We start from the raw sequence: 27212 nt of genomic DNA on the forward strand, positions 1-27212 counted from the left end.
ACAATAAGAAGAAAAAATGGGGGTGGGTGTGGGGGTGAGGGGTGGATGAATATAGATCATCACTCATGTCCCTCAGGAAATGAGAGGGGGGGAGAGGGGGCTTCAGGAAAGAGCATCTGGGCACGCCCAGGCCAAAGATTAGCAGGTTGGCTCACCAGTCCATGGAACTGGTCTTGCAGTAAACCCAGCATTGGCTCTGCTGCTGGGAGGGACATCTTGGGGCTTCCCCACATCTGAAGTATCTGGCTGCAGGCTGCTCCACTTGAGGAGTAGGTAAAGGCAGAGGGAGGAAGCAGTGAGGGAGGACTGTTGGGAGGAAGGATGTATTGGGCTGAGGGCCCAGAAGTCCAGGGGTCATCCAGGAGGAAGGAGGAGCCTGAGACTGGGATGGCGGGGGGGGGTGGAGGTGAGTAGGGGGACAAAAGAAGTCAAATAGAAATGGACTCAAGTCTCTAATGCCTTGGAGTTTGTACCACTATCAGTTACCAAGACCCCAAAAAGAATTTCCATCTTCAGAAGAGTAGTGTGAACCCAGGCAGCAATTTGGGGCAGGGGGCAGGGGTTGTGTTCAATTATGACTCCAGGTACTAGGGTCTAGTTCCTCTGGGAGGACTTCAGCTCCCTCCCTACAACTCCCCCTCACCCCCAGGGAGCTGTTCCGGCCTGCAGGGCACCCACCACAGCCCTGCCTGAGCAGTGCTGCAATGGGATCTTGTGTCTTCAGGAAGATTTGGGGGTTGGGCATCCAGCGTTAAGAAAATGCAGCCAAACTTGAGGCTCTTCAGCTGGAAGAGTTCAACGCACATTCTGTTCTTCACCTAGCCTGGACCCATCCTGGGGGATGGCAGGGGGCCGCGGGTTCATCCCCTGCCCTCTTGGCTTTTCAAACAGATGTTGAAGATACACTTGGGAGGTCTGGACACGGGAGTGGGGGAGAGGGGAAAGAGGAGACAGGGCTTGGGACCAGGGTTAGCCAAAAACAACATTGCACAGCACATAGCAATTAAACATCCCTGCTCCCTGGGAGATCCAGACCCCCTGCTTTAAGGTCCCTCTTGTCAGTAGCCTTGGATCAGTTTCACCTCCTCTCCAACATCCAGGCCTTGCTAAAGGACATGGGAGGGGAGGGGGCGTGGGAGCAGAGGGGAGGGGGGCAACAGAGCTCTGGGAATCTATTTTACAGGACACATTTGCCCCTTCCGGACAGTGTCAGAAGGAGAGCCACTGAAAGCAAGAAAGCCTGTCTCCTCCACTGTTCGTAGAAAAACCTGCATTTTCAGTTTTGTTTTATTTTTCTGAATTGTCACTTCTGAAAGAGAGAGAGAGAGAAAAGAGAGAGAAAATGAGATTGTAGAAAGTGGAGAAGGAGGTGGTGGAGACAGACCCCACAAAACTAGGAACATCTCTTTCCCAGTCTCCCACCCTGGGGAGGTGTTGGGAAAGGTGCCTGGGTTCTGGGTGGTTCTAAGGACTGGGGCTGGAGCTCAAAAAAAGAAGGCTCCTGTGTGGGGCCCCATGTGGCCCTTCCTGGTGGCCCCCGTCATGGTGGCCATGACTTTTTCCCTGCCTGTCTGCCTAGCAGCCTGCTTCACATGACACAGTAGGGTTCTCTGGGAGCTGGGGCACCTCCTGTGCCCCAGCAGGGGGCGTGAGTCCTCAGGCACTTCTTCAGGTCCTTGTTGAGCAGGAAGCAGACGATCGGGTTGACGGCAGCCTGGGCGAAGCTCATCCAGACAGCGGTGGCCAGGTAGCGGTGGGGCACGGCGCAGGCTTTCACAAAAACTCGCCAATAGCAGGCCACAATGTAGGGTGACCAGAGGAGTAAGAAGAGCAGTGTGATCGCGTAGAACATGCGGCCTAGCTGCTTCTCACCCTTGACCTCGTCCATGCCCAGCAGCCGCCGGCTGGCTGCGTGACCATTCTGCCGGATACCCAGCAGGGTTGGTGGCATGGGTCCACGGCCAAAGCCGGCGATCCAGTTGGCAGCAGCCTGGCCGGTGGCCCCAGGGCCATGGAATGTCCAGTTCTGGCTGATGGCTGGTACCATCTGCACTGGCTTCATCTTGCGGTGACGATACTCGAAGAGGAGGAGTTTGCCATAGACAGCATGTGTGGCTGCCATGAGCACAGCCAACATAAGCATGAAGCCTAGTGTGTCATTGGCTTTGAAGTAGCGATGCTCAAAGATGCATTGGTCCTCCTCCCGGATAAACTTGTAGGTGCCGACATCGAAGACAGGTGGGAAGGCCATGGCCACAGACAGGGTCCAGGCCATGCAGATGACAGCTGCACAGGTCCAGAGTGTCATGCGCTTGGCGTAGAAGCGGTGGTGGGCAATGGCCATGTAGCGGGTGACACTGATGCAGAACAGCATGAAGGCCGCATGGAAGCAAAAGAGCACAGCCATGAAGGCCACGATCTTGCAGCTGAGCGCGCTGAAGGTCCACGAGGAGCCGTGGCGCACAGAAGCCAGCACAAAGGGGAAGCACACGGCAGAGCGTATGCCATCGGCCAGGCACAGGTCCAGCAGGAAGTAGTAAGGAGCCTTGTGCAGGGCACGCTCTTTGAGCACCAGCAGGGACAAGATGGCATTGCCTGCCAGGCTCACGCACATGATGAGTCCCAGCAGCACCAGCTTCACATAAGCCGACGCTGATGGCGGGGACAGGGCGCCGCTCGCCTCCTCGGGCTCTCCGGTGCTGTTGGCCATACTGAGGGGGCAAGGGCTGCTGTCAACCCTATGGGGTCAGCCAGTCCGGTACCTGATGGACCCTGCGGGACTCCATCAGTTATCCTGTGGGCTGCACCTGCAGATGGGGACAATGGTGGAGACACATAGAGACAAAACGAAAAACAGATACAGGTAGGTACACAGAGACGGAGTGATAGAGAACAGGAGACAGAACAAAGAGGAAAAGGGCAGGAAAGCTACACATGGATAGGAATTGACACAGAGACAGAGCGAATGAGAAAGTCACGAGAGAGAGAGAGACAGACAGACAGACGAGAGAGAAATTTTGTCAGTTTGTATCAAGGAGGAGTCCCAGTGCCCCAAAGGATTGGAGTGAGGTGGGAAGCAGAGAACCAGATGACCGAGGGAGGGGGTGGGGGACAGAGGGAAAAACAGACAGAAAGGGATGGTGAGGAAAGAACGGAAAGGTCAGGTTTGTCAGTCTTCCAAGTACTCCCGACTCAATCCCTGGCCTGGCCCACTTTCATCCCCTCTCGGCTGGCTGAAGATGGCCTCATCTCTCCAGATGTCATCATTCCCCATCACTGCCTCTGGGACCCGGGGATATTACTGTGTGGCTCTTCTGCTTTGTAAAGTCTTAAGGTCATGTTCAAACTTTTGACCACTGCTCATAATACAAAATGTATTTTACAGTGCAACCCAGTACACACACACACACACGCCAAACAGCACTAATAGCACATGCAATACACATGTATTGAGACATGCATTCACTGTGTTTACTACTATTCTATAATGGTTCGTGCTATTCTAACGCTTTATTTTATCTTTTAACAAAGAATAGTGGGCTGGTGCGGTGGCTCAACAGGCTGATTCTCCTCCCTGACTCTCCTCCCAGTATTCCATGTGGGTGCTGGATTGTGTCCTGGCTGCTCCACTTCCCATCCAGCTCCCTGCTTGTGGCCTAGGAAAGCAGTCAAAGATGGCCCAAAGTCTTGGGACCCTGCACCCATGTGGGAGACCCAGAAGAAGCTCCTGGCTTCAGATCAGCTCAGCTCTGGGTTTTGCAGCCACTTTTTTGCAGTGAACAGAAAAGCTTCCTCTCTGTCTCTCCTGTCCGTAAATCCGACTTTCCCATGAAAACACATAAATCTTAAAAAAAAAATGGAAATGGCTGGTAACTACTCATTATATAGATTTCTAGAGTGCTTGAGGCATAGTAGAAAGACTAATGTAACTGGAATGAGTGAGGGAAAGAGACAGGGCACAGAAGGGTCTGGGGCCAAGCCATGTGGGCCTGTGATTTTCACTTGACGTGAGGACTTCGGATTCTGCTTTAAGTGAAATCAGAGGTAGGCTTACGTACATTCCATGCTCACCAAAGCAAGCATTTGTTGCACATCAAGTGTGTGTCAGGTACTGAGAGGACAGCTGTGAGCCAGAGAGATGAGGACCACTGCTCCTTGGAGAGGGGACAAACTAGATCATCCAGAGGCGATATCGAAAGTATACAAGTCCAAAGACAGGCTCCTGAGAATAAGCACAATGAAGGAAAGGGAATAGGAAGTGCTAGAGGTAGTTGTGCTGCAGTTGCTGATGAGGTAAGTAAGGAAGGAATCACACTAATCAAGAACCAATGGGCTTGGCGCAATAGTGTAGCAGTTAAACTCCTCGCCTTGAACGCACTGGGATCCCATATGGGTGCTGGTTCTAATCCCACCGGCCCTGCTTCCCATCCAGCTCCCTGCCTGTGGCCTGGGAAAGCAGTCAAGGATGGCCCAGGGCCTTGGGACCCTGCACCCATGTGGGAGACCCAGAAAAGCTCTTGGCTCCTGGCTTTGAATTGGCTCAGCTCCAGCCATTGTGGCTGCTAGGGAGTGAACCATCAGATGGAAGATCTTCCTCTCTGTCTCTCCTCCTCTCTGTATATCTGACTTCCCCCCAAAAAAAAATCTTAAAAAAAAAAAAAAAAAAAGAACCAAAGGAGGCGGAGCAGGGAGACACGAGGGCTATTTGTGGGAACACGAGTCCCGGTAGGGGAGCCAGGCCCAGCCATGGGACTCCATGTTGCCTGTTGGGGAGAAAGAGCAAGGCATTTCTCAGGTATTGGCAGGGACCAGATGGCAGGAGGTTCCTGAGGAGTCCAGGTGAGAGATGAGAGCACCCCTACAGCCCTTTCCCTCCTGTAGTTGGCTTCCAAGAATTTCTCTTTTCTGTTGCATTATATGATTTCCTTTAAAAATTCTGTGTGCTGGGGCCTGTGCAGCGGCTTAACAGGCTAATCCTCCACCTGCAAGCACTGGCATTCCATATGGACAGTAGTTCGTGTCTCAGCTGCTCCACTTTCCATCCAGCTCTCTGCTTGTAGCCTGGGAAGGCCGTGGAAGATGCCCCAAGTCTTTGTGACCCTGTGCCCAAGTAAAAGACCTGAAGGAGGATCCTGGCTGCTGGCTTTGGATTGGCTCAGCTCCGGCCATTGTGAGCCAGCAGATAGAAGACCTCCATTTCTCCTCTCTGCAAATCTGTCTTTCAAATAAAAATAGATAAATCTTAAATAAATCTTTAAAAATAAGTATTGCCTGTATTATCCTATTACAATGAAAGCTTTAGACTCAGTTTCTTCTAGAAGGTCTCCCTATGCCATGGTGGGCACTCTGACAAAATGGCCCCTTAGTTGACTGAGGAACTAAATGGCTGGCAGGTCGAGAGCGCCCCCTGGAAGTCACCAGGTAAAATTGCCAAAGGAGTAGCTGGAGCATTGTATCTAGCAATAGGAACCACCCAGCTAAGCCTGGGGGTGGGGGTGGGGAATCAAGAGCTTCCAGTGTGTGCAGGCAGCAAGTGCAATGATGTGATTAAGCTAATAGGGCTGACCCCAGAGGGAAATCAGCCAGGCAGCGCGGGTGAAGGCGGAGAAGCTCAGGATTACTGTGGGGACAGGGGAGAGCCTGGCATCCCATGAGGTGGGGCTTAAGCAAATGTCTTCCCAGCTCAGGGAATGTCTCCCCTCTTGCACTGTTTTGTAGCCGCACTGTTTTTGGGGGACGAAGTCAGAGTTGGCACCAGTAGGCCATGGGAGGAGACCAGGGAGGGGCTGCTTGGGATAGTAGGGTTGGTGTCCCCCCTTTCAGCCCTTGCAGGCCCTATAGCCTCTTCAAAACTGCGGAACAGCCCTTGGCTGGTGGAGGGTAATGCGTGCATGTGTGCATATGCCTATAAACACGCACACACCTGCTCCTTAAGAGAAAACTGGGAGAAACTGATAGGAGAGAGACTGCATGTTACAGTCAGAGTGACGGAGGAGACGGGAGGGAGGGAGGGAGAGAACGAACAGCCCAGCAAAACAGCATGACAGAGAAGAGAGAGAAATAGACACAGAAACAGAAAGAGAGAGAGAGAGAGAGAGAGAACATGAGGGAAGAAAAAGAAATAGACAAACTGAGGGCAGGGAGCCAGAAAAAGAGAGGGAAGCCAGAGAAACACCGAAATAAAAAAGCAGATAGAAAAGGAAGCACAGAGACACCCCAAGACCAAGAAAGAGGACAATGTATAGCTCAGGGTCTCAGTGAAAACGAAAAGCTAAATCTCCACCAAACCACTATGTAACAACAGTGACAAGCAAACAGAACAGAAACACTGTGGTGCCAGCGGGGGAAGCAGTATAACTAAAAAGAGGGGTCTCTTGAGCACGGACTGGCAGCACAGGCTGGGCAGAGTCGAGGATAAGGATGTGTGCGAACACACGCACACCCCCCCCACACACACACACAGCCCACTGCTATGTAGAGACCTGCAGACAGCAGCAGCCAGCTCAGAGTACAGGCGGGCGCGCGCGCGCGCGCGCACACACACACACACACACACACACACACACACACACACACAGGGGGAGGTATAGCTTGTTCTCTGCACGGGAACACAGTGTACCCTGCCTCCGCACAGGTACCCAGCTTAAGTGCCAGAGCTGTGTCATCAACAAAGGCGCTACTGCCCCCTAGGGGACATTTGGGAAATTTGCAAGACCGTTTTGGCTGCCACTGGGGGCAGGAGATTCAACTAACTCCAGGGCTCACAATCCAATGACAGGTGGAGCTGTCCCACACAGCCAGCACAGCAGCCCACTTCACCTAAGACCTTGGACTTAAAGTTAACGTAATCTAGATCATACATAACTCTAGTTCATACATAAACAATGTATCACAACCCACCCCCCAGTTGTAATATATCTTGAGTGGCACAGAAGTGTGGTTGTCACGCAAGTCAAGAGGGGGATTATATTCTGGTTTGTGACACTCTTTCCTTGGAGTTATGAACCACGTTGCAAAATCTCACCCCAAGGACTGTCGATTATTTTGCTGTACTTTGTGCATCGGACTTTTCTCCTCCTAAATTGATATTTATTCACGATAACGTGTTACAAGCCTCTAATAACTTTCTTGTATTTCCTGGGCAGTGCCACTCTCAAACTTTCACCTGTTAAAATGAATTATTTCTTTATCAAGCACTTCCTTTTATTTCATATTTGAAGTTGCTATCACTACAATACAGATGTTATATAAATATGATGTAGATTTTCCTTTGAATTAGTGTGCAGAGAGGGTATACGATCTAAGAACTTAATTTCCAGAAAGCAAAAGGGTGTTCCAAAATACAACTGGCCCTCTGTATCTGTGGATTTGACCAACTGCACACTGAAAATATTTGGGAAAAAAAGCCCTGTGCCTGTAACAAATATGTTCAGATTTTCTTTTCTTATTATTCCATAAATGACACACTTTAGCAACTATTTACATAGCATTTGCATTTTATTAGGCATTATAAGCCATCTGGAGATGACTTAAAGTACACAAGAGGACTGCACATATACATATATTGAATTATGTTACATGCACATATTACACCATTTTATATAAGGGAATTGAGCATATCAATTTTGATAACTACCTCTACAGGAGGTGCTGGAATCAACCTCCCTCAGCTACCAAGGGACACTTGAATCTGTTACATAAAAAAGGATGTTGAGTACATGAAAATGGCAGTGGCCCACAAAACCACACTCTTGTATGTACCCACTGACCCAATACACTTGGTTATTCAAATCCTCTCACATTTTCAAACTCTCATAACAGTGACATATCTATCACCGTGTATATAAGTTATGTACTTAGATTCTGTCACATAGGCCAGTATGCGCACACACGTATATGTATGTATAGACAGAATTCCCCTAAGATACCTGTAGCTTGTTTGCACAGAGGAAAAAAAAAACAGGCAAATACAAAACTGCTCAGGTTAACCCACACAACGTGCTCTAACAGTGTGCTCTCAGAGAATGCTTCAAACCCTCTCACGTAGATCAGGTTCACTCACCAAAACAGACATATACATTCTACCACAAATACATGCACACCCATTTGCATATGTGCTCACTCATGCACAGATGGATAACAGCTCCAACACACACACACACACACACACACACACACACACAGAGCAATATGCAAGTGTAGTCAAATACACAGCTAAAAATTGCCACAGTGTGGCCAGTGGGGCTGGGTTTGGAAAGCTGGTTAAGATCCTGCTTGGGACACCTGCATCCCATGTAGCACAGCCTATGTTCACTTTGACTCCAGCTTCCTCCTAATGTGTACCCTGGGAGGCAGAAGGCAATGAAGCAAGTTCTTGGATCCCCATCACCCACATAGAAGAGCTGATTGGGTTCTGGGCTTCTAGCTTTGGTCTGGCCCAGTCCCAGCAGTGTGCAGGCACTTGGGGAGTGAACAAGCAGATGAGAAATTTCTCCTTCTCTGTCCATTTCAAATAAAGTTTTTTCATAGACTGCACATACCGATATATACTCACACAGCTGTGGGCAAACACGTGCACATAAAATCGCTCAAACTGATGGATACACTCTCAAAGACGCTCTGTTCTCTGTTCACAGACCAGTTAACTCCTCTTGCCTAAGTGGAAACGTTGCAGGGCTGCCCAGTTGGTAGATACTTATCACAATAAGGGGGCCAGAGCAACAAGGGCTCTAGGGAGCTACAGCTTGCAAATGTTTTTATTACCTCCTGTTGAAACAGCCCAGAGAGTTAGATTATTTGATGCTTATCATCAGCAGGGTTTTTTATTTGGCCTATACCTACACGTGCAATGTTTCTTTTATTTAAAAAAATTTATTTATAAAGCCAAGTTACAGAGAGAGTAATAGAGATATCTTCCATCCACTCATTCACTTCCCAAATGGTGGCCAACAGCCAGGTCTGGGACAGGTGCAAGCCAGGAATTTCATCTGGGTTTCCCATGGAGGTGGCAGGGATTCAAGCGTTTGGGCTACTCTCTGCTGCCTTCCCAGGGAGCTGGACTGGAATTGGAGCAGCTGGGACTTGAATCGGCATGTCAGCATCAGAAATGGCAGCCCAACACACTTGGCCATAATACTAGCTTCCAATGTTTCTCTTTTGATTTCATCTTATTTTTTCTGCAACATTTTTTTCCTGTAAGAATAGAAATGTTGAGTATCCTTTATCTGAAATGGTTTGGGGTACCTGCATACAGATGGGAACCGGAACCAGGTAGAAACCCCAAATTCATTCGTTTTTCATATATACCTTGTGCACACAGCCTGAAGGTAATTCTTTACATATTGTGAGTGTATCTGTATTTTGACTGTGACCCATCACATGTGGTAAGATAAGGAATTTTCCACTGCAGTTTTTATGTCTGTGCTCCAAAAATTTCAACTTTTGGAGCATTTGCAAGTTTTGAATTTTTACATTAGGGATGTTCAATTTGTATCGTATAGTATTAGGCATTCCTAAAGAGGACTGCATTATTTTGTTAATTGCCTTGATTGCTGCTTCTTTACATAAGGACTTTTTTTTTTTTAAATCACACTTGTAGCACTGCTGCAATGTAGCTCAGTGTAGCCAGGTCAGAGTCACTAATGATCTATCCAGAACCAGTCTCCTGTTGCCCAACTCCACCTGCCAGTATGCTGAAGCATATCTGTTATGCCATTTCAAACATAAGTACTTTAGTTTCTGCTTCCGAAAGATAAGGAATCTTTTTTAAGACATGACAACACTATCATTTCTATTAATTTTTAAACTTACTTTGCAATTGCTTTAATGACATTTGACATTAAAAATTAGCCAATTCTGATTCTTAGTGGGATTTCCTAATTAATTATTCTCTTTTGCTTCTAGATAAAATGATTTAACATAATTAAATGAAGCTTCACAATAGTTTAATCAAACTGATTCATTAAAAGGAACTTCAGGTCTTTGCAGTTTTGTTGCAGAATATTATTTTTTTTTCTTTATAAATTTTTAAAATTTATTTATTTTTTTTAAAGATTTATTCATTTTATTATAGCCAGATATACACAGAGGAGGAGAGACAGAGAGGAAGATCTTCCGTCCGATGATTCACTCCCCAAGTGAGCCGCAACGGGCCGGTACGTGCCGATCCGAAGCCGGGAACCTGGAACCTCTTCCGGGTCTCCCACACGGGTGCAGGGTTCCAAGGCTTTGGGCCGTCCTCAACTGCTTTCCCAGGCCACAAGCAGGGAGCTGGATGGGAAGTGGAGCTTATGGGATTAGAACCAGCGCCCATATGGGATCCCAGGGCATTCAAGGCGAGGACTTTAGCTGCTAGGCCACGCCGCCGGGCCCTAAAATTTATTTTAAAGATAGGACAACACAGCGAGAAATCTTCCAATCATTGGTTCATTCTCCAAAATGGCTGGAATGGCAGGGGCTGAACCAGGCCAAAGCTAGAAGCCCAGAGCTTCTGGGTTCCCCATGTGGGTAAAGGGGCCCAAGCACTTGGACCATCTTCTGCTGTCTTCCCAAGTGCATTAGCATAGAACTAGATTGGACATTGAGCACCCAGAACTAAAACTGATGCTCATATAGGATGCAGGTGTCATAGGCAGTGGCTTCACCTGCTTCACCACCACAACGCCATCCCCAAAGTATTGCACCCTTAAGAATGTAGAGAGGAGTTGTGGCTTAGCAAGTTGAGCCTCCACCTGCAACACCAGCTTATTTGAGACTCAGCTGTTCCATTTCTGATCCAGCTCCCTGTTAATGCACCAGGGAAGGTGGTGGAAGATGGCCCAAGTGTTTGGCCTCTGTCACCCACATGGAGACCCGGATAAAGCTCTTGGCTCATGACTTCAGCCTGGCACAGGGCTGGCCATTGTGTCTATCTGAGGAGCAAACTAGTAGATAGAAAAACCTCTCTCTCTCTCTATTTCTATCTCTAACTTCCAAAATAAGTAAATCTTTAAAAAGAGAAGAAAAGAGAGAATAATCAGTTTCAGAAGTTACAGAGGTCTGTTGAGCCCCTCAACAAAAAGACTTGGAATTTTTAAAGTATCTGGAAATGCAAATTAAGAAAGCAAGATCTTAGGCTGGTGCTCTGGCATAACAGGTTAAGCTTCCACCTGTGATGCCAGCATCCCATGTGACCGCCAGTTCAAGTCCTGGCTGCTCCAAATCTGATCCAGCTCCCTGCTTTTGGACTTGGAAAAGTCCAAAAAAGAAGATGGCCCAAGACCTTGGGCTTTGCACCCATGTGAGAGACTCAGAAAGCTCCTGGTTCTTAGCTACAGCTTGGCTTAGCTTTGGCTGTTGAGGTCATTTAGGGAGTGAACCAGAGGATGGAAGATCTCACTGTCTCTCCTTCTAGCTCTGTGAAAATTTGCCTTTCAAACAATAAATAAATAAATCTTGTTAAAAAGAAGTAGAAACTGAGATTTTTGTTTTAAAAGATTTATTTATTTTATTATAGAGTCAGATATACAGAGGGAGGAGAGACAGAGAGGAAGATCTTCCGTCCAATGATTCACTCCCCAAGTAGCCTCAACGGCTGGAGCTGAGCCAATCCGAAGCCAGGAGCCAGGAGCCAGGAGCTTCTTTCAGGTCTCCCACATGGATGCAGGGTCCCAAGGCTTTGGGCCATCCTCGACTGCTTTCCCAGGCCACAAGCAGGGAGCTGGATGGGAAGTGGAGCTGCCAGGATTAGAACCGGTGCCCATATGGGATCCCGGGGCGTTCAAGGCGAGCACTTTAGCCACTAGGCCACGCCGCCGGGCCCACAACTGGATTAAAACATTCTTCGGTAGATCGTGACCAGCTAGTGACAGGGTTTCTCAAAGCTAAGATGCTCCTCTTAGTAGGATTTCATGTCTTAGCCATCTGTCTGGAAATTGTCCACACTGTACTTGGGACCAGTGAAGGAAGTAAAAGGAGCAAGAAAGAAGCTTGTTTCAATTAGTGCCATTAAGAGACACATTGGTGATGAAATTAAAGGACATAAACATGACACTAACATGGAAGATGGTTGAGTCCAGAAAGTTTTAATTTTTTATCTCGATCATCTATGAACACTGACCATGTAAGTTAGAAGCCCTTCAGAGAAAAGTAAGAAGAACCAAAATAAACTAAGATTGAAATATGCAAAGGGATTGGGCCCAGCACAGTAGCCTAATGGCTAAAGTCCTCATCTTGCACTTACCAGGATCCCATATGGCTGCCGGTTCATGTCCAGGTGGCTCCACTTCCCATCCAGCTCCCTGCTTGTGGCCTGGGAAAAGCAGTAGAGGATGGCCCAAAGCCTTGGGACCCTGTGACTGCGTTGGAGATCTGGAAGAAGCTCCTGGCTCCTGGCTTTGGATTGGCTCAGGTCCAGCTTTTGCGGCCACTTGGGGAGTGAACCATCAGATGAAAGATCTTCCTCTCTGTCCCTCCTCCTCTCTGCATATCTGACTTACCAATAAAAATAAAATAAATCTTTTTTTAAAAGATCATGGCTATTTGGAGCTACTATGCACACTCTGCCTAGGTCTGTTCGCTGCTATGGTAGTGGCTGTGACAGCAGGAACCTGCTCTGGAAACACCAAGAAGCAAACGCTCAGCAGCCTCCCCTCCGAAAGGCTGACTGTAGGTCTAATTTCCACAGTAAATGGCGCTAGGTGAACTTAATTACATTCAATTCCCTCCCTAGCTGCTTTTTGGATCCTTCTGTGAAAACTTACGGTCAACACAATCTTTTTTGGTGGTTTTAAACCTAAATGTTAGGGAGGTTAAAAAAATTTATGAGTTAGAAGAGACACTTCAACATTTCTTTTAAAGAACTTTTTTGAAACTTATTTATTTGAATGGCAGAGTGACAGAGAGGGGGAGAGAGAGAGAGAGAATCTTCGATCTGCTAGTTCACTCCTCCAAACAGCTCAATGTACAGGTCTGGGGCAGACAGAAGCCAGGAGCCAGGAATTTCATGTATACCTCCCATGTGGATGCAGGGGCTCAAGCACTTGGCCATCTTCTACTTCTTGTCCAGGTGCGTTAGTGGGGAGCTGGATCACAAGCAGAATAGTTGGACTCCAGCTGGCGCTCTGATACGGAATTCCAGCATCGCAAGCGGTGACCTAATGCATTGTACCACAACACGGGCCCCACCATTTCAGCATTTTTTTGTGAATGATTCTCACATGGCAGCAACTTGTTTCTTATACTGGTTTCAGCAACTCTTTCTTTCTCTCTCTCTCTCTTTCTCTCTCTTTCTCTCTTTATTGGAAAGGCAGATTTACAGAAAGGAGAGACAGAAAGATCTGCCATCCACTGGTTCACCTCCCAAGTGCTGTAATGCCTGAAGTTGAGCCGCCCTGAAGCCAGGAACCAGGAGCTTCTTCCAGGTCTCCCATGTGGGTGCAGGGTCCCAAACACTGCTTTGGGCCATCAAGCAAGGAACTACATGGAAACTGAAACAGCTGGGACTCAAACCGGCTCCCATATGATATCCCAGCGCATGCAAGGTGAGGATTTAGCTACCAGGCTATCATGGCAGGCCTGCAACTATTTTTTCTTTAGCACATGAACAAAATTACATTAGAAAATTTAAAGGCAGTGAAAAATATTGTACATGGAGTATGCAGCACTGATAAAGGTTTATGGATTTAAAGCAAAGCTTAGACTCAGGAAAGGGGAGAATAAGTATCGTTCCCCCAGGTGAAATATATTTGCTGTTGCGATTTGGATACTAAAAAAGACTTAGAGGATGGGTAGAACAGCATCTGCATCTATTTAGGGGGAAAGCGCCATCATGATTCTGAGATGCTTAAAATGAGCACTTGTGACAAGAAATTTCCAATATCACATTTAACTGAAAAGAAAAAGAAGCATTTGATTTAAGAAGAATCTTCTGGGACTGGTGCCAGATGAAAGACTCATTCTCTCTCTCTCATTCTATCTCTCCCAGCACCCACCGCCCCGCTTTCTTTCTCTGTATATCTGCCTTTCCAACAAATATAAACCTTTTGCTTTTTTATTTTATTTATTTTTTTTTAGATTTTTTTTATTATTATTGGAAAGCCGGATATACAGAGAGGAGGAGAGACAGAGAGGAAGATCTTCCATCCGATGATTCACTCCCCAAGTGAGGTGCAATGGGCCGGTATGCGCCGATCCGATGCCGGGAGCCAGGAACCTCTTCCGGGTCTCCCACGCGGGTGCAGGGTCCCAATGCATTGGGCTGTCCTCCACTGCTTTCCCAGGCCACAAGCAGGGAGCTGGATGGGAAGTGGAGCTTATGGGATTAGAACCGGCGCCCATATGGGATCCCGGGGCTTTCAAGGCGAGGACTTTTAGCCGCTAGGCCACGCCGCCGGGCCCAATCTTTTGCCTTTTTTTTTTTTTTAGATTTATTTTTTTATTTTTATTACAAAGTCAGATATACTGAGAGGAGGAGAGAGAGAGAGGAAGTGGAGCTGCCGGGATTAGAACCAGCAGCCATATGGGATCAAGGCGAGGGCCTTAGCCACTAGGCCATGCTGCAGAGCCCCAATCTTTTGCTTTTAAAAAGACTTTTTTGAAGCACAAAATACAATGACCACGAAGTATGCAAGGTCTCATTATAAGTGAGAAAGGCGTTTAAATCAGTGAAAATGAAACACACTGTTTGAGCATCTGCTGTCATCTCACCCAATTTCTTGGTGGTGGTGACCGGTAACCAACAAGAGATAGAAGAGATCATGTAGCTTTTTCAAGCAAAAATCTGAATCTCTGCCTGGTCATTGTAAGAACAAAGAATGATGAAAGAGGATGGAAAGGAGAGACGGAAATAAGCAGCTGTTGCATTTCTAAGGAGAAGCTGGAGTGATGTGTAAGCGCCAGCCAATGTTAGAAACTGCACTTGATGCTTCAGAGAAACCCAATGGCATCTGATGGCCCCAAAGCCACTGTTGTTGAGGTGAGCTTTGCCAATCTGCCTGGACAACTCCCATGGAATATGATCCTATCTTCAAGAGTATGCCTTCCAAGATCAAGAAGTGGCAGGTCTTAAGTGAAGTTATACCTGCATGGGGAGCTTGGACACCAGTTTCTGTCCTGCCTGCTCCACTTCCCATCCAGCTCCCTGCACCTGGGAAACAGCAGAAGATGGCCCCAGGATTTGGGCCCATGCCAACCATATGGAAGAGTTCCAGGCTACTGTCTTCAGTTTGGCCCAGTTCATGCATTTGCAGCCATTTGGTGAGTAAACCAAATGATAGAAGATTTTTCTTTCTCTTTGTATCTCCCTCTCTCTAACTCTAAATTATGAGTTGTTATTTGCTTCACCAAGACCAAATCCAAAGCAAAACAAAACAAAAAAGCTACGATAACTTGGTCTGGAAGATATACACTGTAGGACAAACAGATTTACCAAATAAAGATGAAACTGGCCACCAGTGAGTCAAGTGACCATAAAATAATCAATGCCATCATGACCAAGGCTCAGAAGTGAGTACAAATGTTGACTGTTACAAATTCACATCAGGAACCACAGAATGTTCTGTTTCTAGAAGTGAGCTCAAGCATGTCATGACAAAATCCTGGAAAGACTTCATTTCAAAGTTGTATACAGATTCAATATTTAATAAAACCCTTAAAACTGCATTTTTGTTTTTCTTTCTACAATTTTTGTAATATCAAGAAAATGTAAGAAATTTATTTGGGGGGCATAGCACAATGGCTTAATTGGCTAATCTTCCCCTTCCAATGCCACGATATGAGTACCAGTTCATGTCCCAACTGCTTTACTTCCCATCCAGCTCCCTGCTTATGGTCTGGGAAGGTAGTAGAGGACTGCCCTAACCCTTGGGACCCACGTGGGACTCTGCCTCCATGTGAGAGACCTGGAAGAAGCTCCTGGCTCCTGGCTTTGGCTCATCTCTTGCCATTGCAGCCATTTTGGGGAGAGAACCAGTGCATGGAAGAACTTTTTTTTAAGATTTATGAATTTTTATCGGAAAGTCAGATATACAGAGAGGAGGGGAGACAGAGAGGAAGATCTTCCATCTGCTGATTCACTCCTCAAGTGGCTGCAACAGTTGGACCTGAGCCGATTCGAAGCCAGGAGCTAGGAGCCTCCTCTGGGTCTCATATGTGGATGCAGGGTCCCAAGGCCTTGGGCCTTCCTCTACTGCTTTTCCAGGACACAAGCAGGGAGCTAGATGGGAAGCAGGGCCGTCAGGACATGAACCGGTGCCCATATGGAATCCCAGCATGTGTAAGGCAAGGACTTCAGCCACAAGGCCACTGTGCCAAGCCTCTGAAGGAACAGCTTTCTGGGTCTCTCCTTCTCTCTGTAAATCTGCCTTTCCAATAAAAATAAAATAAATCTTTAAAAAAGAGAGTGTGGATCCTCGGAGCATGCCCCACATCAGGGACCTGGGGTGGGTGGGAGACTGGGTGGGGCTTCTCCCTTAAAATCCCCCTATACCTCAGATATATGAAGGAAACAATATGGAAATAATAGTCTTACCCACTTTCCTGTAGCCCTTGAACCTTTTTACCCTAATTAACTATGTAAAGATTGTCAAAAATATAATAATAAAAAAGAGTGTGGATTAAAAAAATTTTTTTCTTTGGCATTGGCACCATGGTGTAGTGAGCTAAGCCTCTGTGTGGCATCCTATATGGGCACCAGTTCCAGTCCCGGTTGCACCACTTCCCATCCAGCTCCCTGCTTATAGCATGGGAAGGCAGCAGAGGTTGGCGCAAGTCCTTAGGCCTTTGGACCCACATGAAAGACCCGGAAGAAGCTCCTGGCTCCTGGTTTTGGACTAGCCCAGCTCTGGTTGTTGCGGCCGTTTGGGGAGTGAACAGTGGATGAAGGACTCTCATTGTCTCTCTCTCACACACACTCTATCTGTACAATCCTGTCTTTCAAATAAAAATAAATTAAAAAAAAGAAATGTCTTTTTACCAAACTCTAATATCCCTAGATTCTTTTCAGTTTACTCCACATAGTAATTTCATTTTCTTTGTTTGCTGAGTTGTGAAAGCCCCAACACATTCACATTTAGTCACATGGCATAGAAACACCTGCACACAGAGATATGTGCACATCACATGTGTGCATGGAGACTCGAATTGGCATTCATATGCAGACTACACTAGCTGACAAGTATAATTATACACACACACACCCTTCTGCATGTACACACATAGTTTAACATGCCCAGAAGTGCCGCCAAAACTAAAAGATAACACATATGTGCACAGATATAACCGCCTTTCTATAGAAATACAGGCATAAGCCGAGACACAGTCAGCATTCAAACAGGGTGCTAGCAGACACACATATATACAAAACACACTGCATGGACCTACACACTTTCAAATATAGTACTAAGGGTTGATATTCGTAGGTGAAGTCCCACTGACATCCTATAGATGCTCTGCTCCCATGCCACTGGCTCTTACACTAAGACACCAAAATCCATGACCTCGGTACAGACATCCACACTCAGTACAGGCATGCTCATGTGTAGAGGCATCTTGCTCATGCTCACTGCTACCTGCACAGAGGATAAGCAGGCCTGGAGAGCAGGGCACACTGCTGCAAACACACTACCACAGCCACCGAGTCTTACTCACACAGACAGGCATAAACCCTCAGCTGCGCATCTCCATTCACACCTACACATATACCCACATGTCACTGACACAAACATCCTAATGCATGGCTTTATAGACACAAACCTTTTATGCTCACACACACATCTGCATTATCATGTATTGGCCTGGATGCCAACTTTCTGGCATTTCCAAGCACTCACAATGGAGATTCATGTACGCACACAGAGACACACACACACACACACACACACACACACACACACACACACACTTACAGACATGTCCATATGGTCAGATTAATGCTGGCTGGCATGCATATACACACATATGCACACAGACAGAAATATGATCACATGTGTAGGCATACCAGCAACGCAAGCAGCAAGCACCTTCACTCACAAACAAAACCAGCTACAGGGACCAGCACAGTAGCCTAGTGGCTAAAGTCCTTGCCTTGCATGCATCAGGATCCCATACGGGTGCCAATTCATATCCCAGCTGCTCCATTTCCCTTCTAGCTCCGTATTTGAGGCCTGGAAAAGCAGTCGAGGATGGCCCAAAGCCTTGAGACCCTGCACCCACATGGGAGACCTGGAAGAAGCTCCTGGCTCCTGGTTTCAGATCGGCTCAGGTCCAGCTGTGCAGCCACCTGGGGAGTGAACCAGTGGAGGGAATATCTTTTTCTCTGTCTCTTCTTCTCTCTGAATATCTGCCTTTCCAATAAAAATTCATAAATCTTGAAAAAAAGAACAGGTACAGATGTGTGCCCTCATACTTCCAGATGTGTGTCCTACTGGGAAAGATGTTCAAAGGTCCAACCCTCCCCAAACTGTTCCCTGGACACACCTTTCGTTCCTTCACACTTGTGCTTTTATAGGCACACTGGAATATATATATATATATATATTATCTCCACTTTGGGGAGAGAACCAGTGGATAGAAGAACTTTTTTTAAGATTTATGAATTTTTATTGGAAAGTCAGATATACAGAGAGGAGGGGGGGTTTCTCTCCCCCAAATATATATATATATTATCTCCACTCTCCAATATATATATTTACAATTTCCTGTGCAAACACACTCACATATTCCTAGGATGAACAAACTCGTTTTCTCACTAACACATGGACATGGATAATGGGGCAAATAGGCCTTTAGCAGCCTCCCTTTGCACTTGCAACTGGGCACATTCTGTTACTTAGACACTGGTACAGATAATTATCTTAATAGGTAACATCTTCTATGGCACAGAGGCCTCATTACCTGCCAGGCACTGTTTTGAGTGCTTTTGATCTGTTAACTCATCTGATCCTCACCCTCTGAAATAGGGAGTATTTTTAGCCCTACCTGAAGATCAGATACTGGTCTGTGTTGAGGTTCGGGGACGCACCCAAAGCCACAGCTAGTCCATGGCAGAACCAGGATTCAAACTCAAAATCTGCCTCCAGAGGCCCTGTAGACTCACTTTCTCCTATGGAGAAATACACTTACCCCAGGCCCAGGTACAGACACATCCCCCTCTAGTCCAGGCATACACCCACATGGGCCAGTGGCCACACACTGACCCCCTCTGACACCCAGTCACACAGTCACATACACAGACCAAGAGGGACATGTCGATATTGACAGCCATTCCAGCAGAGATACACTGGTATGTGTCATTGAAGGTACATTCATGCACACGTTCATAATCACATACTATCCAGACATAGCCACGCTGCTGGCCACACAAAATATCCAGAAACACCACCGACAAACCATACAGATCAAGTCACACTCACATACCAATATGCCCACTTTGCCACATACAGTTCTCATCCAGAGACAGCCAAACATCCACATACATTTTCCAGTCACACCCACATGAACACCTGCCCAGATTCATTCAAATTCACATCACCCCCACACACAAAGTGACCTAAACACACTCGGTCTCACACCATCCTGATACACCTGTATTATCTCAAACACTGTCTAGAGAGAACTGAATACATCCTGCTTGGTTACTCATGCTTTTCCATAACCCAACTAAGATAAGCTTACACATTCCTTCTCATAGAGACCATTCATACATATATATTCATACTCCCAGTGCCAATGGACTCACACCCTTTCACACATATCCCGTTTAAACACACTTCTCATATGTGTGCACCTTACATGTGTAACCATTCCATCCAGACACAGCCACATAAACTCCCAACTCAGTACACCTGTACTCTCGAGTGCAACACCCACAGATACCTCATCCAGGTACTCCTACAACCTGTCTTTCACACACAGAGTATCAAAACACACCCAAATGATACACTTCTCAAAGGTACCACACATACACACACCCCACCCAGATACACTGACACATTCTAAATCCAAAAACACCCACAGACACACACACGTAAATGAGGTGGATACCCACCCACACATAATCCAGAGAACCCAGTCACGCATAAATCTTATCCAGATACACACCCAGTTTCTCATGTCCTTCTCTGTTTTGCATGCACATGCACATATTACACATGTACACCATAAACACAGCCCCACTCAGATAACACCTTCTCTCTCATAAACACACCACCATTCAGACTCATCCCTTTTACACTACTGAGATCCTCTCAGATCCACACACATTGTCTACATACATCCACGTCCACGCCCCACCCACACATATCCAGCTTTCATTTTTACCAACCAGGGATAGCCTCCTTCCCCCCAGTTCTCATCCCCTCTGCACCATTTGGATGCATACACACACTCCATCCAGATGTACCCCAAAATGATCTCTTTCATATGCCCTATATTGAAACACACATATACAAGCACATACATACACACACTCTCCACCCAGATACACAACCCAAGGTCTCACAACTTACTGTGCAGATATATTTTATGACACATGCTATCATCCAAATACATTCATGCTCTTACCTGTCCGTCATCATTCCAATTTTAGTATATGTGCTGCTGAAGCTAGCACCTGTCCATTATCAAGGCATGCTTACACACAAAACCACCCCATTTCAAGTGTGTAAACACATAGTCTTTTACACAAGTCAAATGTATCCACACACTTTCTTACACAGTATGCAAGGCTATGTATGCCTCACACACACTGCTATCCCGATACACACACTCCCACTCCTATTGTAGCCCAGTTTATCCTCAATTCAGACACACATGCACATTCCTCTCACCAGAGACACCCATGCTCTCACATCCTTGCTACGCTAAGCCACCCACATACGCACACCAAACTACCTATTCTCTCAATCACCTTGATCCAGCTCTTCCCACACTCCATGCACACAATGCAGACACACCATATTCTCTCACACACCATACATACACATAATCTACACACACCTAATTATATACACACTCACTATTAAACATGCTCATCCTCACCCAGATGTACCCAAATTCTGTCTTACACACAGAATCTGGATACATTCCACCAAACACTTCCATTACATAGACACACTTGTGCTCTCACCCACCTCACATCATCCAGATAAGCCCACACTTGAATACCCACACTCCTAATAAATTCACATACCCTCATACATAAACTCTATTCAGAAACAACAACTCCCTCTTACACAATAGATACAGACACTATCAAACACATACACCATCCAGGAAATCCCTGCTCTCAATCGTACCATCCAGATACACACATATTCACATATCCTTCACGTACACACGTCATTACACATATTCCTTCCCCAAACTCTCACTCATATCATTCTCTATCCACATAGGCCAGCTTACACTGACACTCACCCCTTTTCTCTTAAACACACTCAAATATCACACACAAACATCCTGCTCCAAAATATTCATGTTCTCTCTTCTATGCCACAGTGTGTATTCTCTCTCACTTGACATATCATAGCACACACATATACGTCCTACTAAGGTAAACCTTCACTTACAAGTGCATATTTGTATCTAGGTTTCTGCCTGAATGGTACAGTTTGGGTGCTGTCTGTGAAAACCATTTACCAACTTTAGACATTATACAATGTCATTCTGTCCTGGACCTTTGGTTGTAGGGACATTAGAAGAATGGATACTCTTTGCGTTCAAAAGAATCCTTTTATTTTAAAAAAAGATGCATTTATTTTGAAAGTCAGAATTCCAGAGAAAGATAGAGGGAGAGACAGAGATCTTCCATCTGCTGATTCACTGCCCAGATGGCCACAAAAGTCAGCACTGGGTAGGGAGAAACCAGGAGCCTGGGGCTTCATCTATGTCTCCCATATGGGTGGCAGAGGACCAAACACTTGGATTGTATTTCATTGCTTTTCACAGGCCATTAGCAGGGAGCTAGATTAGAAGTGGATCAGGTGGGACTCAAATTGGTGACCATGTGGAATGCTGGCATCGCAGGCAATGGCTTTACCTGTTGCACCACAACGCCAGCCCAAAGGAGTCCTTTTCTAAAGAAGTCACATGCACCTATCCACCAGGACATCAGCAATGACTGGCTTCCACTTAACGAGTTTGACTATTGATATAAATTATTCTACCAGAGGGACTGGCATAGCAGGTAAAGTCACCTGCAACACTAGCATACCACATGGGAGCCGGTTTGTGTCTGGCTGTTCTACTTCCAATCCAGCACCATGCTAATAGCCTAGGAAAAGCAGCAGAAGATAACCCAAGTGTTTTACCTCCTGCTACCCATGCAGGAGACCCGGAAGAAGCTCCTGGCTTCAGCCTGGCCCAATGCTGATCATTGTAGCCATGTGGAAAGTGAACCAGAAGATGAGAGGTTCATATTCTTGCCTTCCCTCTCTCACTTTTTCTTAAAAGTTAAAAAGGAGTTATCATACCAGGAGAAACCCCAGGTTAATGGAGGTGAAGAGATGGGCAGAACATGAACTTTTCAAGAGTTACAGCTTGCCAACTTGTAGGGTGTATACAGTTATAGACAGACATGGTCTAGCAGGGCACCACTGACGCTCAGAGATGCATAAGAAGTCGCACCAACTCACAAGAACCCTTATCACCCTCAGCAAGAAGGCCCTTCTAAGTAGGCCAAATGCCAAGTGTGTGTCTTTCATACACACCATCATACAAGCACATGCCTGCAGACAGGCAGACTCTGCATCACACCCAAGGAGATAATAACCAAATATGGACACACAAAGATGAACTGCCAAAGGTGTATACACATATACATTCAGAGATGACCACCTAAATATAATCACACACATTCATACATCTTGTGTAGTATGTAGACATATTCACACAGATACCCAGCTACACACATGCTCAAAAGGTGATGATGTATACATACACGGGCACTTTAACACATAGGCTTGTATGCACAACTGGGCATGTATGCCTACAAGCATAATCACACACATGTTTATTTTACATCAATTCTTTCCCATCTACACATAATCAGATATGAAAATACAAATGTCCTCACAAAACAAAATCACACTATGACAGCCAGACACGCACACTGTGCACAGTCACACAGGTTATATGTCCCCATAAGAAGTTATGCAAACAAGTCATTTAGGCTTACATTCCCACAGGCAAACATGAACACAAAGGCATGTTTATACACATGTACACACGCATATCTTCTCAGACACACACCACCCTCATCACAGACACACCCATGCAAAGACACTGATATATATATATATATATACACCCAAATGTGTTTATGGGATCAGAATGTCATACACACATTTGTTCACATGTTGGGTAACATATGCTCCAGAGAAAGCATACAGAAATCCAAACACACATACGCAAGCAGAGAGAATTATGCAAAATGGTACACATGCACACCTGTGCACTCAGTCATACAGATAGGCATATTCACACACAGATGAACATGAACACACGTGTGTGTGTATATATATATACACACAAATATGTTCTTTCACACAAAAAAACAGATGTTTATTATACACTAATGTTCACCCATGATGACACAAAGGCATACTCCAGCACACATATCACACATGCTCAAAAATTACAAAACATGAGACACACACACCCAAGTATTATGAAATGTAGTTACTCAAGCGTGCCGCAACCAGACATGCACTTACACATCACAGTGTACACACAGATAGAATTAGACATATTGAAATGCATACATTCACCTGTGCACATAGCCTTTGGTGTATACTCACACATACAGGCATACACATCCCACAGCCACAGTCATCTACATGTTCAGACATTTGCACATAGGCATCTCCACACGGTATCTATTCATTTACACACTCCCTTATCCCCACAATTAGTTCTCCTGATCCTAGTGTGCCAATCTGCCCTAACATTGCTTAAATCCATGTGGGTAATTAGGATTGTCTACAGACAATATACACTCAGATGGGCACACACAAACACCTAACTTAAAATGCTAGAGAATCCATGCATATGCTTACTCACAAATACATGACAGGCACACTTACATAGAAGCATGTTTTCTCTCTCTCTCTCTCTCTCTTACATAGAAGCATGTTCTCTCTCTCTTTCTCCCCAGCAGCCACACACACATATATGCCCTAACACCATGTAGATGCACCCACAGTCATGTGCACATGTGAGCATACATGAATATACACAATTAGGTACACTTGGGTATTCACCTGATTGGCATTCTGAAGCCAATTATATGCATAGAATTAGGCATGTGTGCTCAAAGGCAAATTCACAGCACACATATACACAACTAGACATGCAACAGGCCTAATGGCTAGAGAAACACACCCACATCCAAGGCAGAATGAAACGTACCCCTTTGCTCACCTAGACACACATGCTAAGTCATACCCACCCCTCGTTATACACACACAAGCCTACCAAGGAACTCACACACTCTTACATAGCATCACACAGCCTGATCATACAGACTCAAACACACCTAGTCCGTGCCCATGAAAAATCACACACACACAGTTTCAGTTGCACACAGGCACCCACACTCAGGCCCAAACACCTCTGGACCACAGACTGGTTCCTCTCCCTTTCCATACTAAATGCTTCTTCAGGAAAAGCCTGTGCCTCAAAGTCCAAGCCCTTCTTGCCTCCATTGGGGGTGGGGGCGGTAATCTTCTGGGTTTTAGCCTCCAATTTCCCCCTTTCTCTCCTGACCCATGACCCCTCACCCCATGTTCCATCACATCTTCACACCCACAAACCAGTGAACATCCCGCACTCCAGGCTCTAGGTGAACAAATCTCTGGGACCCAGTCCCCATAGACCTAGCAGCTGCATGGGCCACACCCCAGCTCCATTGGAAGCCCTGCGAGCACAGAAGCTTCAGCCTTGTCTCCAGGCCCTGCCAACCATTGACCACAAGCCAAACTCTTGCCAAGTCTCCCCTCAACAGGGAGACACATATATCACCAAGGCCAGGAATGCTGCAGGCTCTCAAGGACACAAGCTTGTGTGTGTGTGTGTGTCTGTGTGTGTGTATGTGTACAGAGGTAAGAACAGGGAAGGAGACTGGACTGAGGCGGAGACAGGAGGCTGTGTCCACAAGCATCACTCATCAGTCCCTACAAACGAGAGCTAATCACACAGAACTGCTCCTGTCTCCCCTCCACTTCTCCGATTTGCCCACCTGCTGCCTTCCACAGATGCTTGCTGAGATTCTGGCGAGGAATGGACCAGTCTCTCTCCCAAATAATCAATAACAGTATTAATCAGCAACAAACATAGATGGCGTCAGTACCACCTTGAAGCATGCCCCTTAGTTACTTACAACAATTTACTTAATCTCTTCACCCACCTATGAAGGAAGGATTACCAGTCTCTTGGACAGAGGAGAAAACTGAGGCTCGACAAGTAGCATGCTCGACTGAAGTTAAAGAGAGAGCTAGGAGCTGGGGAAGTGGCCCTGGTAGAATCCATCTTCTCCATGTTCTAGGTTTTCCTGCCTTTCCAGATATAGGGACCTCTGGCCACTGTATACAAGGCCACAAGATCTGAGGCCCCAGACACAACATGGACAATCTGAAACACACAGAAAGCCATGTGATGGACCCACAATGTCTCCGTCACTTGCTGTGTGGCTTGGTCCTTGTCTCCCACAGAGCCATCAAGGCCACCAGGGCCTGGAAATGCTCCCCACCCCACCTCACCTTCCTCCAGCCCTACAGTGGCTTCCCCCCTTCCCACAGCTGGGCATCACAGCAATGTCTCCATTGGTGAATGAGCAAAAACCTGTGCTACCTGTGGGGAGAGACAAGGGAAGGAAGGAAGGGATGGAGGCAGGGATGGAGGCAGAAGGGAGGGAGGAAGAAAGGGAAGGGGGAGGGGAGGGAGGAAATAGAGAAAGGGAAGGGAGCAGGAAAAGAGAAAAGGAGGAAAGAAGGGGTGGTCTGGGCTGGGAGCAGCTTCTCTGTCATGTCTACCCACCTGCTTGCTATCCAGGTGCTCACACACACAAAGACATACACACACGTGCACACATGGCAAGCAGGCCAAGGAACTCGGAGAGTGGAGGAGGGAGAGAGAGAGAGGGATGGGGGGGGGGAGAAGAGGCAGCTGCAGGAGGCTGAGCCTGCCCAGGGTGCAGGCATTGTGAGGGGAAGGCAGGCCTCCTAGGCTTCCCTTCCACAGTCAGCACAGCCTCAGGCCCACATGCCACCATAATGACCAAAACAGACCCTGTGAGGGGAAACAGGTGGTGGTTCCCTTTCTCATGGGACAACATTGAGAACTGAGGAAGATGGGGGGAAGGTGAGGAGTCTCCAGGCTTGGGTGCCCAAGTAGCCCCGTGATGGAGCAGAAAGAGAGAGCGAGACTAAAGGGAGTCAGAGACCAGCAGAGCGCAGCAGTGATGGAGACTCTGAAAAAGGTGTGGGGAGGCACAAGGGAAGTCCCAGCCAACATCCTCCCCCGAAATCCAAGCTGACTGCTTACCTGGGCTTTCTCAGCAGGAATGTCTTGGAATCCAGGAAGAGGGCTTAAGCTGTCTCCACCCCCAAGATCGGTCACAGCCCAGGCCACATTGTGGGACCCTCTGTGATGGGAGGCCAGTGACTCTCCTGCTTTGGTTGCCGTGGATACAGCTGGGTTGGTCTAAATCGCAGGCATCAGGGGAAGCAGGCACCGGAGGGGTGCACTCGGCAGCATCGGGGGTGTTGGGGAATACCAAGTGGGCAGCATATTGCCTTGGGATGCCCAACTAGCTGGCAGGTGGGGGTCCCAGAAGGTGCTTCCCCCATTACACACTCTCACCCCATCTTCAAGCCTTCGCCGAGCTGGGAGGGGGGCTACCGCTGTCCCCTGCTGCCTGTCTGTCCGCCTGCCGGGCCCCCTCCCCCCACTACCCCGTCTGCCTGCTGGCCGCCGCCTTTTGTCCTCAGAAGACACAGTCCCAGCGGGGCCTCCGCCAAGCCTCTAGCAGATGCTCAGGGTCCGGGGCTTCTCCCTGGGAGCACCCGGGCCATGGCCTGGGAGAGCCCCAGGTTGGTGGGGGGGCTCCCATCCAGGCTCACCCCGCTCCCCGGACCTGGCAGGGATGGGGAAGAGGTTCAGGTCCACAGCCAGAGGCAGCAGCAGAGGTGGTGTTGGGGAGGGGATGGACGCCAGAAAGAGGGGGTGGGGTAGAGAGA

At 47.1% G+C, this 27212-nt stretch overlaps 1 protein-coding gene across 1 annotated transcript; it reads right to left on the reverse strand.

The window, feature by feature from the left end:
- Window positions 1–419: 419 nt before the first annotated feature.
- GPR173 (G protein-coupled receptor 173) lies at window positions 420–27212 on the reverse strand. Its single transcript, XM_058658526.1, has 2 exons — window positions 26518–27212; window positions 420–2807 (listed from the first exon to the last, which is right to left on the reverse strand). The coding sequence occupies exon 2, from the start codon at window positions 2708–2710 to the stop codon at window positions 1589–1591; it is 1122 nt and encodes a 373-aa protein (XP_058514509.1). The 5' UTR covers window positions 2711–2807; window positions 26518–27212; the 3' UTR covers window positions 420–1588.

This window comes from Ochotona princeps, chromosome X (genome assembly GCF_030435755.1).
Source record: "Ochotona princeps isolate mOchPri1 chromosome X, mOchPri1.hap1, whole genome shotgun sequence".
In the NCBI taxonomy this organism is placed as follows: Eukaryota; Metazoa; Chordata; class Mammalia; order Lagomorpha; family Ochotonidae; genus Ochotona; species Ochotona princeps.

Excerpts from the sequence above, each read along its gene's own strand:
- GPR173 (XM_058658526.1), bottom strand. The coding sequence starts at position 2,710 with ATGGCCAACAGCACCGGAGAGCCCGAGGAGGCGAGCGGCGCCCTGTCC.